The sequence below is a fragment of the Rhinoderma darwinii genome, chromosome 3 (assembly GCF_050947455.1).
Source record: "Rhinoderma darwinii isolate aRhiDar2 chromosome 3, aRhiDar2.hap1, whole genome shotgun sequence".
Classification (NCBI taxonomy): domain Eukaryota; kingdom Metazoa; phylum Chordata; class Amphibia; order Anura; family Rhinodermatidae; genus Rhinoderma; species Rhinoderma darwinii.
In genome coordinates this window covers 133,816,267-133,837,835 of record NC_134689.1, presented here as the reverse complement: position 1 = coordinate 133,837,835, position 21,569 = coordinate 133,816,267, and the positions used below count along the sequence as shown (strand labels likewise).

General features: G+C 40.2%; 1 protein-coding gene across 1 annotated transcript in view; it reads right to left on the bottom strand.

Moving 5' to 3' along the window:
- LOC142750387 (dynein axonemal heavy chain 3-like) overlaps nucleotides 1-21,569 on the bottom strand; it is a 1,255,980-nt gene that overhangs the window by 372,834 nt on the left and 861,577 nt on the right. The window contains exons 45-46 of the mRNA XM_075859390.1: nucleotides 8,976-9,089; nucleotides 6,057-6,206 (exon numbers count right to left, since the gene is read on the bottom strand). Coding sequence (XP_075715505.1) covers nucleotides 6,057-6,206; nucleotides 8,976-9,089 — 264 coding nt within the window. The remainder of the gene's footprint in view (nucleotides 1-6,056; nucleotides 6,207-8,975; nucleotides 9,090-21,569) is intronic.

Sequence of the window (21,569 nt, the reverse complement as noted above, 5' to 3'; positions counted from 1 at the left end):
ATACGTAAACAGCTGATTATAACCACATATGGGGTGTTACCGTACTCGGGAGAAATTACTTTACAAATGTTGGGGTGCTTTTTCTTCTCTATTCCTTGTAAAAATGAAAAATGTTGATCTAAAACTACATCTTGTTGGAAAAAAAAAATATTTTTCATTTTCATAGCTTAATTCTAATTAATTCAGCAAAAAACTTTTGGGATCAAAATTTTCACTATGCCCCTAGATGATTCCTCAGGGGGTGCAGTTTCCCAAATGGAGTAAATTTTGGGGTGTTTCCACTGTACTAGTACTACAGGGGCTCAGCAAATGTGACATGGCGCCCAGACACTATCCAAAATCCAAATGGTGCTAGTTCCATTCTGAGCCCTACCGTGTGTCCAAACAGCCGTTTATGACCACATGTGGGGTATTGTTTTACTCGGGAGAAGTTGCTTTACTAATTTTATGGTGCTTTTTCTCCTTCAGTCCTTGTGGAAATGAAAAAATAATACCTAAACCTACATTTTATTTGAAAAAATGTAGATTTTCATTTTTACGGCCTACTTCCAATAAGTTCTGTAAAACACCTGTGGGGTCAAAATGCTCACTATACCCCTAGATAATTTCCTCAAGGGGTATAGTTTCCAAAATGGGGTCACTTGTTGGGGGTTTCCACTGTTTTGTCACCTTAGGGGCTTTGCAAATGTGACATGGGCTCCGCAAACCATTCCTGCTAAATTTGAGCTCCAAGAGCCAAATGGCGCTCTTTCCATTCTAAGCCCTGCTGTGTGTCCAAATAACCGTTTATTACCACATGTGGGGTATTGTTTTACTCGGGAGAAATTGCTCTACAAATGTTGTGGTGCTTTTTCTCCTTTAGTCCTTGTGGAAATGAAAAAAAATTAGCTAAACCTACATTTTATTTGAAAAAATGTAGATTTTCATTTTCATGGCCTAGTTCCAAAAATTTTAGCAAAAAAACTGGCCGGTCAAAATGCTTGCTACACCCCTAGATAAATTCCTCGAGGGGTATAGTTTCCAAAATGGGGTCACTTGTTGGGGGTTTTCACTGTTTTGTCCCCTAGGGGGCTTTGCAAATGCGACATGGCCTCCGCAAACCATTCCTGCTAAATTTGAGCTCCAAGAGCCAAATGGCGCTCTTTCCATTCTAAGCCCTGCTGTGTGTCCAAATAACCGTTTATTACCACATGTGGGGTATTGTTTTACTCGGGAGAAATTGCTCTACAAATGTTGTGGTGCTTTTTCTACTTTAGTTCTTTTGGAAATGAAAAAAAATTAGCTAAACCTACATTTTATTTGAAAAAATGTAGATTTTCATTTTCATGGCCTAGTTCCTAAAATTTTTGCAAAAAAAACTGGCCGGTAAAAATGCTTGCTACACCCCTAGATAAATTCCTCGTGGGGTGTAGTTTCCCAAATGGGGTCACTTTTGGGGGGTTTCCACTGTTTTAGTTCCACAAGACCTGTTCAAAGCTGACATGGTGCCTAAAATATATTCTAATAAAAAGGAGACCCAAAATCCACCAGGTGCTCCTTTGCTTCTGAGGCCGGTGCTTCAGTCCAGTAGCACACTAGATCCACATGTGGGATATTTCCTAAAACTGCAGAACCTGGGCAATAAATATTGAGTGCATTTCTTGGGTAAAACATTCTGTGGTACAAAAAAAATGGATTCAAAATGAATTTCTGGAAAAAAATAATGAACTTTGTAAATTTCACCTCTACTTTGCCTTAATTCCTGCGCAATGTCTAAAGAGTTAAGAAACTTTCTAAATGCTGTTTTGAATACTTTGAGGGGTGCAGTTTTTAAAATGGGGTGACTTATTGGGGGTTTCTAATATCTAAGGACCTCAAAGCCACTTCACAACTGAACTGGCCCCTGTAAAAATAACATTTTGAAATTTTCTTGAAAATGTGAGAAATTGCTGCTAAAGTTCTAAGCCTTGTAACGTCCTAGAATAATAAAATGATGTTCAAAAAACGATGCCAATCTAAAGTAGACATATGGGGGATGTTAGTTAGCAACATTTTTGTGTGGTATAACTGCCTGTCTTACAAGCAGATACATTTAAATTGAGAAAAATGCAAATTTTTGCAATTTTCGCTAAATTTTGGTGTTTTTCACAACTAAATACTGAATGCATCGGGCAAATTTTGCCAGTAACATAAAGTCCAATGTGTCACGAGAAAACAATCTCAGAATCACTTGGATAGGTAAAAGCATTCCGGAGTTATTACCACATAAAGTGAAACATGTCAGATTTGAAAAATGAGGCTCTGTCAGGAAGGTCAAAAGCGGCCAAAGAGGGAAAGGGTTAAGGATACATTTTATAATTCAGTTGAATACTGTATGCCGGTCAAGGGCACTTTTATTAATAACTACAGGCAAATACTGTAAATCTGTATTATGTGGGAATTAATTTTTAGTCTGAACCTAACATCATAGGCACGTCTAATTTTTTGTTCTCATTTTCAAATAACATTATTGATACCATTCCATGATTTGAGGAGTTTTTCTTTGATCAATATCTGGTTAATGAAAGCCTAAAATGAAAGAACTAGCTATAGTGATCAAGAAGTACACTTGTATCTAGTATTAGCCAGTGACAAATCAATGACAAATGTGTGAAATTTTTCGAGACATGAACCAATGTGTTCCAAATTCGTCCATTTATCTTAGTTACAAATGTAACTACACAGAAACAGATGAGAAATTATTTTGGGTTGCATTTATAAGGCACAATCATTGATCATTTTGCATGACCTTTGCTTTAATTTTAGCATCGGATGTTGAGTAAACTATTTAACTAAACACAGTGAAATCATTAAGCGGAGTGCCTCAAGTTTACGCGTATTTTGAAATCCTAAGGATTAGTTGTTTGCCTGAGACTTGCACCTCCTTAAGAATCTCATAAAACTTAATGACCCAAAGGTTAAAAACAGCCTTGGTTTATCAAGTTTTTAGCCACACAAAATAGTAAACCAGTGGGGGCTTTCATTTCAGCTTAAAGGTCACATGCCATGAGCAATAATAAATATGTTCTGCAGCATCTATTGTGTGCTTCAACCTTTTCATCCTGTCATTTAGACAGTAAAATACCTAACTCCTACACACAGCTGATAAGGCCATTAAATGTGTGTGATAGAAGCAGATATATTCCAAAGGAGAAAATGAACTGACTTGTCTTTTCTGGGATAGAATGTAAAACATACACTTTTAAGGCAAGAAAAGAATTCTGTTTCGATTCATTTTCTATCAACATAGTTAACTAAATGAATAATTCAAAATATAATGGATTAAATCAAGTCTCAAAAATTTACACAGGGGGGTATTGCATTACATTTTATATTCAAACACGAGGACTGTACTCAGACAATCCAAAGGATCTACTCCCACTAAGGGTATGTGCACACACTCTAATTACGTCCGTAATTGATGGACGTATTTCGGCCGCAAGTACCGGACCGAACACAGTGCAGGGAGCCGGGCTTATGTACGATGCTAGGAGTCCCTGCCTCTCCGTGGAACTAGTGTCCTGTACTGAAAACATGATTACAGTACGGGACAGTTGTCCTGCAGAGAGGCAGGGACTCCTAGCATCGTACATAAGTATGATGCTAGGAGCCCGGCTCCCTGCAGTGTGTTCGGTCCGGAACTTGCGGCCGAAATACGTCCGTCAATTACGGACGTAATTAGTGTGTGTGCACATACCCTAACTCTGCAATTATTCCTATATTGAACAGGAGAATTGATTATCATCTTTATTCATATACATTAAAAGAATTATAACTAAACCCTATCCAGGACATATAAAAGCGAGTTAAAAATTAATCCATGGACGCCCTTACTTTTGAAAATATAAATATATTATATTTTGAATCCGCTGAACGGCAGATATAGCTTATAGAGGCCATTAGAACAGTCATTCTGTATGTGGTGAAACATGTAGGGAGGCTGATTTAGGGTCTTTTTTTGTTATTTTAATATACAATCCTTTTCAGGACTAGCCCTTATAATACCAATATAATATCAACATTATGGTTTAGTGATCATAGAGGGAGAGTCTGAATGTGCAGCTTTTTGGGAGGAAAACCTCCATGTGTTTGTTGATTTTGAGAGGAATATCTCTAATATTGACTGTGTATTATACCATAGGAGAAATACCTCCATGTGTTTGTTGATTTTGAGAGGAATGCCTCTAATACTGAGTGTGTAACATACCATAGGAGATGTCTCCAATGTTCATAAATTCAAGAGGAATGCCTCTACCACTTTAGACACTCTAGATAGTCTGCTGAAACACAGGGGGGAATGCTTGCATACAAAAGTGAGTTAAAAATGAATCCATGGACTCCCTTATTTTTGAAAATATTAATATTATATGTTGAATCTGCTGAACGGCAGATATAGATTATAGAGGAGAGGGGATAAAGTGTTTACATGTTTGTTTGTTTGTTTGTTTGTTTGTTTGTTTGAGGAATTAAAGTCAGTACTCCAATTGAGGGGAACAACAGCCCACTCCAATGGCAAGGGGCAGTGACTATGATATGGAAAAATATATACCAATAGCTGTCTGTTCGTTTCAGTACAACTGGAGGTATTCCTCCTACAAGAACCCAGACACCACCCACTCTAAATCATCTAAGATAATGGATACTCTCAATATTGAAAAATGCAAGCAAAATGTTTTTTTTTCCCCCAGAAACAACATGGGGGCACATAATTTGTGCCCCCATCGCTGACATGACCGGTTTCTAAATGCCTTGGAACCAACACGGGTCGACCCAACCTCTTAGATCGAATAAGCAGTGGCTTTTTCCCTTGTGGACTTGGGCCTTCCTTATATTACATGAATCGCCATTCATCTGAATGGCCGCCATGTAATATTACAATTCCTCTACAGATGCCACAATATGGGAGGTGACCAGGTGATAGCAACTTCCTCTTGAAAAATCTGTTGTTCACAGGGGTCTCGGGAGTTTCACTTATGGAAATCAGCTGATCAACGTAGCAGCTCCCATATTAAAGGGACTGTCTATGACGAGACATCCCCTTTAATTGGCCTGCGTATGTGCATAAGAAAAAAATAATAAAAAGACTATGGGGGAAATTTACTGACCTTTTTACGCCAATTCTCTGGCGTAGAAAAGTCACAAAAGTGAGAAAATTTCAACTTTTGGCAACTTTATTCTGCCCTCATCATTTTTGAAAAAAGGGACAGGGCTTAACAAAAATTAGGCAGGACCACCACAGCCCAACAGATTTACTATAAATTACAGCAGAAATAATGGCGTAAATTACGGCGGACATCTACGCAATCTTCTAGCATAGCAAGGTAGCAGATCAAGGTAGCAGAGCAAGGTAGTCCCCTTTCTTGCCCCCCGATCAGACTTTGGACAATAAAATACGTTTATTAAAAAAAAGTAGTAACCTTACTGCTCTGCTTCTACCCCTGGATCCCCTAGGCAGCATCGGGATGCTGTATGTGACACAGTACCCAGGACATTGAGTGCTGCATCGCAATAAAGGCCCTGATGCTGTTCGATGTCAGTACCTTGTGTGAACCAAGCCTGCAGTGAAATCCTGAGACGATCCAGTGGGGGAGAAGAAGAGCGTTAAGGTGTGCATACATATTTTTAATTTTATGTCCGATTGGGGGGGTTGAGGTGGGTCTGGGGCCTCACTTGTGGCACACTGCCAGTCGAAAGATGCGACACATTTATTAAGAGGCATTCACCTCTTAACAAATGTGTCACATCTTACTCTAGTGAACTGTTTATTAAGACTGGCATATAAAAATGCCAGTCTTAGTAAATCTCTCCTATGAACCTCACTGGGAACTTACTGGTGGATACAATATGTCAACAGTGGAATATAATAATGCTTAACAAATAATAGCATGTAGTTAAATAATAATTTTCATTCTGTGGAAAAATCAATTATAAATTTATTGTTAAATAATTTAAGTTCCAATAACATATAGGATTTGTTTTTAAGATTTGCTTTTGCAGTTCAAGGTCGTTTCAAAACAAAATACATTTACATTCCTTACCTTTACTATGTGAAAAAACTTCTGACGGTCCTGACTGCTGACAAGTCTGTCACAGAAGACTCTGTAGACCTCATGAATCCAAAGTCTCATTAATTTCTGTGCTCCTTCGGCACTCGGATGTACTTGACTGGGTTTCAAAAGTATGATTCCCTATGCAGAAAAGTGACATTTAGGAATTTTACTTAATTAACAAATTATTGAGGTCTACTGAATTAAAAATATAACATAACTTAAAAAGTTATCACTGTAATGTGACTTTCTTTATATTTTAATTCAATATTAGTTGTGGCTGCAATAGGTTATTTATAACAGTGTATCATTGTCAAGAGGGTGACCACCTTTCAACGATTTTGGCTACTGAAGTATGATGTTCTTGCTAGTTTGGGAGATAATGAATATTTTCCACTGTATGTTTTAAACCTTGCTTTTTGTCTTAACATATTTAAATAACCCAAAATAAAATGGCATGGAAAAAAATACTGGGTCCCCTAACCCAATTGTAAAGGATCTGCCAGGCACTACGTCTGGGTATACTCCCAGGATTAATCAGTCGACACCTGAGGCCAGACCTCTGAGACTGACACCTGCTCCCACCAATCAGGGTGGCAGGCTCAGGAGTGGGAGAGCCTATCGCGGCCTGGTCAGTCAGAGTTAGCTCCGCCCCCTGTCCATTTATACCTGCCATTTTCTCTTCCTCCTTGCTTTTTATTCTTCTTGGATTCCTGGCCCCACTGCTGCTTGCTCCAGCCTGCTTCTGCCGTGCTTCTGCCTTGCTTCAGTTCCGTTTATCCTGCGTTGCTCTGCCCCTGGCTTGCTTCTGCTCCGTGCTCCCGTTTGTATACTCCACTACATCCTGATCCTGACTGGCTCATTCACCGCTCCGTTTCCTCGCGGCGTTCCGTGGGCTACTGTATTCCCTTGCGTGTTCCCTGTTTGTACTCCCTTGCACTTAGACAGCGTAGCGACCGCCGCCAAGTTGTCGCCTAGGGCGGGTCGTTGCAAGTAGGCAGAGACAGGGCGGTGGGTAGATTAGGGCTCACTTGTTCCCTTCACCTCCTTCCTGCCATTACACCAATATTTCATATTACAGCCTTGGGTCGCAATAAATGCTATTTAGTGCTGTCTGACGCATTAAATTCTATACTTTTCAACTGGTGGTTTCTTCCACTTTTCTTGAGCAACAAAGTTATCTCGGGATTGATGGTTGCGTTCTGCCAACTGTGTGTTTTAGCTTTTTCCCCACATGTTTAGCGGGAATCCGATGGTTTCTTTTTGAGGTACGTTTTGGATCATTCTAAACCTTTACATGTTTAGTGTGATATAAAATGAAACAAAGCACAGTGCTTCTCTCCATTGGCTGAATGAATGATTTTAAGATTACAGACACCTAAAATACTAATTAAGACATAAAAGTCTGCTTGAAGTATTACTACAAAAGAAATGTTTCTTATAACTTCTAAGGATGGGACTACACAAAGAATTTTTGTAGTTAGTTTCAATTGCAATCATCAAACAACTGTTGAAGTCCATAAGGATACTTTGCGTTGCATGCAACTTTCAGGATATTTTCATGATAATTTCATTCCAGTCGCGCATGAGTTTTGCTGAAAGCTGCCACTCACAAGTCAACTGACAGTGCCATTGAAGCTGTCATGTTACAAAACGTCTATGGAACACATGTATGTATGGCTGAATGGAAATCTAAACAATCCTCCCCCATGTTCTGCCCTTCCACTGCTAAAGTGAACTCTGTCTTTTTAAGGATCCTTAGAACAGTAAACTGTCAAAGTTACGCAATTTTCTGGAACTATATAAATAGGTAATTCTTTATTAAAAGTAAAACAAATTGGAAAATCCTATTTTTGTATCCATGTAGTGCAATGTGTAAATTTGTTAAAATGTTCTTTAGAGTGGTTTCTGTGATCTAGATATATTGTAACATAGCTGCTTCATTTACAGATATATTTAACGTTGTTACCTCTACAAATAGCAAGATAACAAAATAGTTCAGGTGTCATAGCTTTTTATTCATAAATATATCTTAACAGATCATGATATTAAAAAGATAGCAGTAGTCAACACTAAATAGCGGATAAACACAGAGTCAAGTATAAACAAAATATTATATAGTAATATATATTTATTACTATTATTATTACTTATGATCTACTGCAGACTATCATTCCTTAGGCCTAGTTCACATCTGCATTGAGACTCCTTTCGTGGGTTCCTTCGGACCTTTCCGTCATGGGAACCCATGAACGGAATCCAAACTGAAACAAACGGAATCCATAGGTTTCCGTTTGCATCACCATTGATTTCAATGGTGACGTATCCAGTGCAAATGGTTTCTTCTTGTCACCGTTGTGTTAGGGTTCCATTCGTTTTGACGGAATCAATACCGTAGTCGACTGCACTAATCATTCCGTCAAAACAACGGAACCCTTAAACAATGGTGACAAACGAAAACCATTTGGACCGGATACATCACCATTGAAATCGATTGTGATGCAAACCTGTAGTTTCCGTTTGGATTCTGTTCATGGGTTCCCCTGATGGAAAGGTCCAACGGAACCCATGAACGGAGTCCCAACGCAGATGTGAACGAAGCCTTAGTGGGAAAAAAATAAAAATTTTGTTGCCTCTTCATTGCTACCATGCAATTTACCCAAGTAATGTTGCCAATTCATTTTCATTGCACTATCCAATACAGTTGACTGCATATTTCTTACAGTATCATGGCTGTGACAAACCATAGCAATACATGTCAGCATTGTCTGATCCCAGGGCTACTGACAACAGGTTCTGACTCCTATTCCCATGATTTATTTCTTAACCTGAATACCAGATTAGAATAGTCAGTAACAAAATTAATAAAGTATATTTTTTAGTTGTGGTATTTTTGGATAATGTTGTTACCTGTATGACACGTGAGAAGTCCCTTAAACTGAATACATAGTGAGATTTTGACGGCATGGGAAGAAATGCCAGCGCCACTTGTCTGTACAGATCCATCGTGGCCCACACAAGTATCTGCCGAATAAATATTAAAAAAGCAATTACTGGCTTTGTCGTCAAGGAAAAATGTGCATCTGTCAACATAAAAACAATTTAAGATATATAATTTCACAGATGGGTGATGTACAAATGCAGAGGATCACAGTCAGTTAAACAAAATGAAACAACGTGGACAATTTCATGAAATCAAACACTATTTGGGCTTTAACAAAATACATTTTTCATTTGGAAGGTTAAGTGCACCTTTTTATATTTCTAAAAAAAAAACATCTCGCTCTAAAAATACTATTTCTTTAGGCTAAATATGAACATGCTGTCTTAATGTGTGGTGTCCTTGGTTTGGCAAGGAGAGCGAGAGAAATTTCAAAAGGAAATCTCCAGCAGCTTTTAATGCTTGCCCTTTGATCGTCTGCCTTTTACAGTCCCGGCAAAGTACCAATTTGACTAGCTTTCTCTGTTGATATTTGATGACCTGGATGCAGAAAGCATAATATGAAGTAAATGATAAAAGAAACAACAATCTACCTACATAGTGATTTTCTTCAAGCAGCAGGTTTGTATGAGCAGTTTAGACACTCGCATTTATTTTATTTTCTGCTACTGAGGTATCCTTAAGGTAATTGTATTCTCTCAGTTAAAGCACTGACGACTTTCATGGATTCTTTACTACAGATGTAGCGACGTTTGACTTCACTTTTAACGCATTAAATGCACAGTGGCAAGAAACTTTAACTTGACTTTTTCAAAGGTTTTCAATGGCTTTTGCTGTGTGATATCACGCTGCAACAAGTTATTAGAGTCAAGATAGGGATTGCTAAATCTGTATTGTACGTAAAAGGTGAAACCAAGATTCTTTTTTATTTTGAAAAACTATCCATGTAACCGTATCTAAGAATGTAAAACAATACCACGCTCTGAGGTTTGCTAAAATGAATAGTTTTGGTCCCCAGTAGAGTCTCAGTGCTTTTCCTGATGGACTGATATAAAAACAGAGGGCGTTTCATGCCACACGGTCCTACTTTACATAAATGTCAGTAAGTGACAGTTGAGATCCAGAATTATTTATGATTGCACATACAGTATTATGTGTCATATATAGAATGGACGCCTGGAGTGTTTCTGCATTTTTTAGTGCATTTCAAAAAAGTCTCTTGCTGATATCATAGACAACAAGTAAAAGAAAGACATGGGTAAAATTAGACAAGGATTCCTTATGAGGCAACACATGAGACAATAAGAAGAAAAAAAACTAAAATGATCATAAAAAGAAAAACACAATGTTTATATGAAATGATTGGAATGGTTTTGCAGTACATCATTTTGTATTATTAATCATGGCATACATTTTTGTTAAAATCACCGTAGTTTTTGTAATTGAATTTTTACACCCAGTTCAGGTACAGTATTTCATAAAGTAGATAAAATGTATTAGCATGTCACCCGCAATAACTGATTAGGTCTTTATTTTGTTATAATTATAATGGAAGGTTGTAAAAATACTAATAATTGTCATATTGTCAACATAGATCAACAATATTCTTTTCTAAATAAACAAAGATGCTTCATACATAAAATTCCTATTCACACTGGAGCATATATAAATATATATACACTGATCATTCATAACATTAAAACCACTGACAGGTGAAGTGAATAACATTGAATAATGTGTGGCTTGCTGATGTTTTAGTGAGATGCTCAGCAGTTGAACTCCAACTCTCCTATGCAATCTCCAACAGCAAAAACTAACCATAGACCGCTCTCCATCGCCTACGATTACCACCATGAGCACCATGAATAAGACGCGTCCCCTTCAAGCCGCTTAATTAAACTCTGATACCAGAGGAATACAGACATTTATAAAAATGGGAAAAGCAAACGGTGAGTGCAGTGATCCTACCAAGCTGGCGCTGGGTCTCACCTCTCCCTCCTCTGGTGTTGGCCCATAGTTTTCTCCGTCCTATACACCACATCGGGGTGTTTCCTCCCCACAATCTGGCTGGCCTGCCATTCCGGCTAAAGATACAGAGGAATGGGATTCGAAGAGCCATCTACTTTCTAACCAGACAAAACAAGACCTAAAAGCTCTGATCTGCTGTATCGAGGAAACACACAGGGGAGATTTGGAGGCCCAGAAACAAGGACTCAACGCTCTTGGACATTGTGTGGCTGATGTAGAGATGATTTAGGAGGAGATGTTTTCATTGCAACTGAACATAGGTCAGTATAAGGGTATGTTCAGAACCAAAATGAAAAACGGCTGTAAAATACGGAACTGTTTTCAAGGGAAAACAGCAACTAATTTTCAGCCATTTTTTAAGCATCAAAGGTTCTTTTGATGCGTTATTTTGCGGCCGTTTTTCGAGCCGTTTTTCTATTGACACTATGAAAAACTGCACCATAAAACAGCTCAAGAAGTGACATGCACTTCTTTTTACAGGGCGTTGTATGTGTGCCGTTTTTTCAAACGGCCGTGTAAAAAAACACCCTGTCGGAACGAAACGTTGTTTTTCCCATTGAAATCAATGGGCAGATGTTTGGAGGCGTTCAGTTTCCTTTTTCAGACGTTTAACGCCCCGAAAAATGGCTGAAAATAAGTTGTGTGAATATACTTTTATAGGTACACACATCTCAGATAACTGACCTAGCTAACCAGTGGGATGATATAGAAAACAGAAACAGGAGGAATAACCTGAGAATGAGAGTCCTCCTAGAAACGGTCTCTCCAATTGACTTTGAATTGACATTTAAAAAGCTGTTTGCAGACATACTGCTTCCCTCTATAGAACCTCCACTAGAGCTCGATAGGGTCCATAGCACCCTAAGACCGATACCCTTGGATCCCCCTAGATCGGGACGTGATTGTATATCATTTTCAACAAAAAGAGGCTATTCGCTGTAGTGGTATGATCACGTATAAAGGTTCCACATGCTTTATCTTGCCAGACCTATCACGGGGTACCCTCCAACTCCGGCGAGTACAAACCTCTACTCCAACTTCTTAGGCTGGGTTCACACGACCATGTTACGTCCGTAATGTACGGAACGTATTTCGGCCGGAAGACCCGGACCGAACACACTGCAGGGAGCCGGGCTCCTAGCATCATAGTGATGTACGATGCTAGGAGTCCCTGCCTCCCTGCAAGACAACTGTCCCGTACTGTAATCATGTTTTCAGTAGGGGACAGTAGTTCCACGCAGAGGCAGGGACTCCTAGCATCGTACATCACTATGATGCTAGGAGCCCGGCTCCCTGCACTGTGTTCGGTCCGGGTCTTTCGGCCAAAATACGTTCCGTACATTACGGACGTAACATGGTCGTGTGAACCCAGCCTTAAAGACAACAAGCTTACATATAGATGTGGATTTCTTTTTTCAGCTAACCTCCCGTCATAATAGCAAAACAACTATTTTCAAAGCATTGGGAAACTTGGCGGTCTTTATGGACACCTTAGAATTACGGATAGTGAAGTTGCCAGAGTTGTTGACACCACACCAATTTCTAGCCCTCCAAAAGAAAGATGGCAGAATGTTAAGCCCTCTAAATCTTCTAAATCAGCACCATCAGCTTGACTAGCACAGTGAGCATTATATAATATAATAATATATAATATATATAATATAATATAATATATTCACTCACAAGCCCTAATTTCTCACAGTTTAGGGGTTATACGAAAAGAGTGCTGCTATTTATTCATCTGAAAATACATTTCTTACTGGACACTGGAATTAGTGACTTGTCTTTAGTTGAAATCTAAAGGCTACATCACACTGGCCTTCTATGCAAACTTCCAGTTCTCTCTCCAAAAGAAAAGGGGCAAAGTGCCAAGGCCTTTACATTTTCTAAATCACCCCCGCTTACTTCATCAGAGTAATGAGTACTATACAATTGGGTGATACCCATCTAAAAGCCCTAATTACTTATAATACAAGGGGTACATGCAATGATTGCTGTTATTTCTCCACTTGTTTCTTCACTTGGTGGTATATTCTTTACTGGACGTAGGAACTACAGTACTGATTGACTCTGGACAAAAATCTAGAGATCATACAACATCAACATTCCAATGTATTATAAAATGTGAAATAACCTGTTAGAATATTACATTTTGGGCTCTCCTAGACCAAACCTGCAAATAATGCAATATATATCTCACTTTTTATATTTTTGTGGTCTTTAAATTGGTGTACAATGAATGAAAGGCTCCTGTCTTAAAGCTAACTTCAGATTACACCAATTTATTTCCGATCCTATATTACATAGTTAAACAGGTCCGTCAAGTTCAACCTTTCTCAATCAATTACACATCATTCATTACTAGACTAGTTGTAACCCTCAATGCGATTCATCATTAACCCTTTCATGACCAAGGGTCATTGATGCCCCTGTGTTCAGGTCAAATTTTCCATTTTCGATATGCACTTCTTTAAACGATAATATCTTTGGAATCGCCTTGAATATCACAATTATTTTTACTTTGTTTTTTTTTTACAAGACTTATGAGGCTTTAATTTTCTAGATTAGTTTAATTAATTCAGATCGCTGTGAGGGGAGAGTGAAGTGGGCTTTGTACACACGACCGTGAAAAAAATAGCAGTCAACAACGAATCAGGTGTCAGTTTTTCATGGCTGTTTTTCCTCAATGAGTCTCAAAATTTGAATCCATTTCCTGGCCGTCTGACAGTTTTTAATCGGCATTTGCCATCCATTTTTCATGGACGTTAAAAAAATGGATGAATTTTATTTGTTAGGGTTTTTTGTCCCAACCCCCTGAAAACACCACAGTGTCCATGTAGATAGTGCCACAATGCCCACATATAGTACCAGTACCCACATAGATTATGCCCACTGTGAATAGTTCTACAGTGCCCACATAGTGCCACAGTTCTCATTGTAGATAATGCCCACATAGTGCCACACACAGTGCCCATATAGATAGCTCCACAGTGTCCCCTGTAGATAGTGACAAGATAATGTCACAGTACCTATGTAGATCGTGCCACACCCCCTGTATATAGCACCCCCTGTAGATAGCACCACACCCCCTGTAAATAGCGCCACCCCCTGGAGATAGCAACATCCCCCTCTATTTAGGAATGTCCCCGCTGCAGTTAGCACCCCCCATAAATGGCACTCCCTTACTGTAAATAGCACTACTGTAGCTCCCTGTAGGAGCGGAATCCGTCTGGCCGAATATTACACTCCTACAGGGAGCCCCTGATGTCTCTGTCCATATATGGACAGTGACGTGACGTCAGGGGATAACTCTAAAATTGGAATCCCCTGCCAGAGCGGGGATTCCGCTCCAGGAGAAGCCCCTGACGCCACTGTCCATATATGGATAGTGACACTATATGGATAGTGACACCAGGGGCTTCTCTAGTAGTGGAATCCCCGACACAGAGTGATCTGACACTGGGGATTCTGCTCCTAGAGACAGCCGCTGACGTCATTGTCCATATATGGATAGTGACACCAGGGGCCTCTCCAGTAGCGGAATCCCCGAACAGAGTTTCGGCCGGGGATTCCGCTCCTAGAGAGAGCCACTAACGTCACTGTCCAAATGGACAGTGACGTCAGGGGCTCTCTCTAGAAGTGGAATCCCTGGCTAGTGCGATCTGACACCAGGGATTCCGCTCCTAGAGTCAGTTCAGGTGGTGCTATCTACAGTGGGGGGTGCTATGCTATCTACAGCGGGGGTGGGGGGTTGCTATCTGCAGGGGAGTGGCAATATCTACAGCGGGGATGGGCATCGGCAGTTAGAATGAATATAGCCGTTTGGCAGTCGTGAAGGTGTTAAATAAGCATCTAGCTCTTAAATAAGCATCTGACCTAGTATCTGCCATTACTACTTCTTGGGGTAGGGCGTACCATTGTTTGACTGCTCTAACTGTGAAGAATCCTTTCCTATATTGATGTCTGAAATGCCTTTCTCCTACACACAATGAATGTCCCCTGGTCCTTCGTAAAGGTTATATTAGACTAATTACATCAAATGGATAAAATTGGTGTTTAAAATGCACAAGTGGTTTACGGTTCTAATGTTCTTTATTTTCTTGCTTTATTTTTCTTCTACTTATTTTGTAGCTATTTTACATTACCCGTTGTCATTTCAGACATACCTTTTAATTAATCCACAATTGCGTCATGATTTTAGTTATCAAGGCCTGATATCAGTGGAACAATGAAATGCTGGCTCTGCTCTACCCAGGAAAGCTTGGTACCTGTACAGAGAGCTAAAGAGCTTCTTATATTCAATTTATATGCTCCTGACTCCTAGGATATCTGTCACCTCCTTAGGAACTATTTGCGATCAAAAAGAGGAACCAACACATGCAATATTTATTTTGTATGGATTGTTACAAGGGTGCAGAACTTATCTATCCTCTCCAACTTAGGCCTCATTTACACGAGCGTAATATACGCGCGTGCGACGCGCGTGCTTTTCACGCGTGTCGTACGCACCTACATTACTCTATGGGGCAGTGCAGACGATACGTGAATTTTGCGCAGCGCGAGTGCGTTGCGTAAAACTCACGACATGTTCTATAATCGTGCGTTTTTCGCGCATCACGCACCCATTGAAGTCAATGGGTGCGTGAAAACCACGCATGGCGCACGGAAGCACTTCCGTGCGAACTGCGTGATTCGCGCAAGAGCTGTCAAAAGGATGAATGTAAACAGAAAAGCACCACGTGCTTTTCTGTTTACAAACATCCAAACGGAGTGTCAAATTAGAGATGAGCGCACCGAATTTCACCGGGTTCGGCCGAACTCGTTTTGACCGAACCCGGCAAAAAAAATTCCGGTACGCGACGTCGGGAGACAGTCACTGACCATGGTGCTGAAAGAGTTAAACTAGTTCAGCACCATGGACAGTGACTTCCAATCACAATATACATGTACGTGTAAAAAAAACAGAAGTTCTGACTTACCGATATTTCCCGGGTTCTTCCTCCAGTCTGACCTCCCGGGATGACAATTCAGTCCAAGTGACAGCTGCAGCCAATCACAGGCCAAGCACAGGCTGCAGCGGTCACATGGACTGCCGCGTCATCCAGGGAGGTGGGGCCCGATGTCAAGAGAGGCGCGTCACCAAGGCAACGGCCGGGAGACCGGACTGGAGGAAGCAGGAAGTTCATGGTAAGTATGAACGTCTTTTTTTTATTCACAGATTGGTGTATATTTTGATCGGAATTCACTGTCGAGGGTGCTGAAAGAGTTACTGCCGATCAGTTAGCTCTTTCAGCACCCTGGACAGTGACGGACATCGACTGGCCTTATCTCTATGATGGCGGCTGCGCGAAATTCACGCAGCCGCGCATCATACACGGATGACACACGGAGCTGTCAAGTGCCTTTTGCGCGCGCAAAACGCTGCGTTTTTTGCGCGCAAAACGCACACGCTCGTGTAAATCAGGCCTTATGTTGCAGAACGGGCGATGGAATTTGACAAACAACTACCAGCCAGCGATTGGACAAAAGCCTACTTCCTTCCTTATGAACAAGCTTTCTATCTCATGTAAACTGCAGAAAACAAACTTTAAATTTTAACCCGATTGTATAGAACCCAAGTAAAGTGAAACAATATTTTTTGTGACGATTCCAATCTCTACTGGTGCTGTGATAGGGAATAAGCAATCAATGCTTCATGTAATTGTGGGAATGCCCATCCCTGAAAGCTAGATAAGATTATATTATTGGTTTATATAGCCATAAGTATTCAACCTCATACCAAAATAGTCCAGAGCTGACTTCCATACAATCTAGGCCAATTCATACCTACAAGAAAAGCCTACTACGTCACTTTCTACTGGCAATGAGATTAGCCATACCACGGTTATAGAGAACATCAACTCCAACTTCAGCTCCAACCTTCAACTCCAACTGAATGGGTAAAGTCTATGCAAGATATTATGCGTTTGGAGGATCTTTTGCATCCGAATATGATTTATATATATATTTTTTTGAGGTATGGGATCCTTCGACAAGATTTAGAGGTTTTGTCAAATTTTCCTTATGGCTGGATATGGAAAAGGCATTTTGATTGCATTTCTTAACAATTGATTTAGACCATCAAAGGACATGAGAGGTTGCATTTTTTTTCTTTTCTCTCTTTTCTTTCTATTTTTTGCTCTTGTCTTATTACTTCATATGGTACAATGTAACGAGTACTCATTATTTATTATTATTTCTCCTTTTTTCTCTTCCAAACTGTTATGTTTTTACTACTTGATATGGTATAATGCAATGAGAAAGTTTTAAAATACAGATGTAGCCATCTTTATCTTGACTCTGATAACTTGCTGCACACAACTTATCACACAACAAAAGCCATTGAAAAGTCATTTGAAAAGTCAAGATAAGAGATCTAGCTATTGTTTGTTTAATGCGTTAAAAGTCAAGGTAAAGACGGCTACATCTGTATTATAGGTGAATTCAAACTATATTTGGATGTGAATGATATGCTGTTTTATACATATATGAATGTTCCCTTTTCCTTCCTCCTAATAAAATTACATTTGGCAATACAATGTCCCCTGGCAAGTGGGGGGGGGGGGGGTTGAGATATTAGGTAGCAAGCATACAGTCAGTTCCTGAAGATGATGCAAGCAGGAAAAATTGTCAAGCGTAAAGATCTGTGAGAGTTTGAAAAGGGCCAAATTGTGATGGCTAGACGACATGGTCAGATAATCTCTAAAAAGACAGGTCTTGTGCGGTGTTCCTTATAGTGGTCAGTGTCTACCAAAGTTGTTTGAGGTAGGACAACAGGTAAACCGTTGAAAGGGTCATGTGAGGACAAGGTTCAATGATGCGCGTGGGGAACGTAGGCTGGCATATCTTATCTGATCCAACGGCAGAGCTACTGTAGCACAAATGAAATTATTAGTGCTGGCAATCATAGCAAGTTGTCAGAACACACAGTACATTGCAGCTTACAGTGTTTGTGGCTGCATTGTTGCAGACTGATCACATACCCATTTTAACTCTTGTCCAAAGCCAAAAGTTCTTACAATGGGCACATGAACATCAAAATTGGATCATGGAAAATTTGAAGAAGGTGGCGACCTCTAATGAATCATGTTTCCTTTTACATTATATGGATGGCCGAGTGCGTCTCTTACTTGTGGTAGATATTATACTAGGATGCACTAAGGGAAGAAGACAAGCCAGTGGAGGCAGTGTGATTCTCTGGGAAATGTTTTGCTGAGAAACCTTGGGTCCTGGCATTCATACCGATGTTACCTTGACACATACCACCTACCGAAACCTTGTTGCACACCAAGTACAACCCTTTATGGCAATGGTATTCTCTAATGGCAGTGGCCTCTTTCAGCAGGATAATGTGCTCTGCCATACTGCAATAATTGTTGAGGAATGGTTTGAGGAACATGACAAAGAGTTCAATTTGTTGACCTGGCTTCCAAATTCCCGAGATTTCAATCCGATTGAGAATCCGTGGCATGTGCTAAAAAACAAGTCCAATCCATTGATGTCCCACCTCAAAACTTACACGACTTAAAGTATCTGCTGTTAACGGTCTTGGTGCCAGATACCACAGGACATCTTCAGAGGTCTTGTGGAGTTTATGCCTTGATGGGTCAGATCTGTTTTGGTGGCACAAGGGGAAGCTATACAATATTAGGCAGGTGGTTTCAATGTTATAGCTGATCGGTGTGTGTGTATATATGGAACCCCAAAGTCCATCTTCCACATAAGAAGTAGGATTATAAATGGAACATCTTAGGTGGGATGGCCCTGTTACTAATCTTACATTAGGGCCTTGAAGTTTCAAATTACGCCTTGCCCTCAAGACTCTCCCAGACATTCACAGCAAGAAAGACATGGGAGTATGATAAAATTTAAAGTATTCTTGCAACAGCATAAAAGTTTCAATATCTTTTAGAAGAGATAATTATACACTTTTTACATACTTATACGTATTACTAACGGTCAGAGCTCCATTCTCCTGCCATCACAAATAGAAGTAATCTGGTTGCTGAGCATGTACAGGGGCGGATTATAATGAGGGCAATCTGGGCACGTGCATAGGGCACAAGGCTGAAAGGGGGCCCAATTCGGGACCTCTCACCCGGGTCCTTAGGACCCAGATACAATTGATTGCTATATCGCTGGTAAATCGGGAACTATTAGTTTCTGCCTCGCCATTCGGCGCTTTAACAATGACGCAGTTGGCGCGATGACTTTATCACGCTGACTACGCCATTGCATCACATGACGCTGCCTGATGTCTGACCAATACTGTGTCGCTGGAGGACGGCACGGGAACGAGGATAGTTAAGAATGGTTTCGGTTTTTACTGTGGGCAGCACTGGGGGCAATATCAACAGGGGACATTATCTACACTGGGCAATATGTACAGCGTGCATTGTGACTGGCATTTTCTGCAGGGGGCATTGTGACTAGCATTATCTACGGGGGCACTGTGACTGGCGCTATCTACATAGGGCAATGTGACTAGCACTATCTACAGGGGGCATTGCGATTGGCTTTTTCTACAGGAGGCATTATGACTGGCTTTATCTACAGGGGGCATTGTGACTGTTGGTATCTACAGGAGGCATAGTGATGCGCTATCTACAGGGGGCATTGTGACTGGCGTTATCTACAGGGGGCATTGTTAGTGTGCGTGTTGTTTTACTTTAAAGTGTTTGCCACAATTTACTTCATGGGGACAATTTACATGGGTGCTATTATATTCAGGGGCACAGTGTGTTATACTATTATATTCAGGGGCATAGAGTGTGGCACCATGAGAATTTTATCTTCGTTTATAAGGTGCGGAAATGTTGGAAAAGTGATGAGCCGAATACATCTGAGCGGCAATTTGCAGAAATGGGTCGTGGCCGGGAGACGTCATCATAGAGGTCTGGACCGGATGGAGAAAAAAATGAGAACAAGTACAAAAAACTTATCTGAGGTGTCACCTGTGAGTCACTCAATGTAATGTTTATTCTCACTATGACTGATCAGTACTGTAGTAACTGTATGATTTGCAGCGAGATGACGGATGGTAGCATTCTTTTTTGGAAAGAACAACCCCCAGCATATCTTAACCATTGTTCAGGCTATACTGGGATCTGTCGTTTTATGTCGTACAAACTTATATGGCAGTGGTTAAACTGAATTTGCAAATGATCTCTGTACTGAGCTGTATTTGTGCTGGTGCTGTTTATATGTATTGAGCTTTGTTCTGGTGCCGTATTTATGTACTGAGCTGGGTTTTGGGGCTGTATATATGTACTGAGCTTGGTTGTGGGGCTGTATATATGTATTGAGATTTGTTCTGGGGCTGTATTTATGTACTGAACTTGGATCTGTTGCTGTATATTTATGCATTGAGCTTGGTTCTGGGGCTGTATATATGTACCTTATCTTAAGGTAAACTTAGATGTTAAATCTACTTTTACCTTAAGATAAGATAAATCTATACATAAAGTAATAACTAAACGCAAAAAAAACATGGAGGAATCACAGTTTTTTTTCCAATTCACCCATTATATGGTACTTAAATGGTGCCAATGAAAATTACAACTCCTTCCACAAAAAAATAATCCTTCACACACTACTCCATTGACGTAAAAATAAAAAAGTTATGGCTCTAGGAAGGCGACAAGTGAAAATGAAAAGAAAAAATGGCTTGGACTTTAACCCGTTAGTGAACGGCCCATAGTGTTTCTACATCGGTCACTAACGGGCCTTATTCCGATGCAATAGACTTTTTACGTCGCTGCATCGGAATAAGTAAACAGAGCAGGGAGCTGTCAAATCTCCCTGCTCTCAGCTGCCAGATGTAGCTGAGGGCATCCCTGCTCGGCCAGGTGAGATCGATATTAGTATCGATCTTACCCGTTTAACCCCTCAGATGCGGTGCTCAATAGCGTGCGCAGCATCTGAGTGGTTTTGGAGAGAGGGAGGGATCTCCCTCTCTCTCCCACCGACACCCGGTCTCCGATGGCAGCTGGGGGCCTAATAAAGGCCCCCAGGTCTGCCTGTAGCGAATGCCTGCTAGGTCATGACGGAGGCATTACCTAGCAGATGCCTGTCCGTTTTAAACGGACAGGCAGTAATACACTGCAATACAAAAGTATTGCAGTGTATTATAATAGCGTTCGGAGGATCACATATTAAAGTCCTCTAGTGGGACTAGTAAAAAAGTAAAAAAAAGTTTAATAAAGTAAATTAAAAAAAAGTGAAAAAAAAAAATAAAAACCCACTTTTCCCCTTACAAACTGCTTTACTATTAAAAAAAACAAATAAAGTAAAAAAGTTACGCATATTTGGTATCGCCGCATCCGTAACAACCCTTCTATAAATCTATTACATTATTTAACCTGCACGGTGAACGCCGTAAAAAATTAAATCAAAAATTATGGAAAAATTGCTGTTTTCTGTGAATCCTGACTTTAAAAAAATGTGATAAAAAGTGATCAAAAAGTCGCATCTACTTCAAACTGGTACCAATAAAA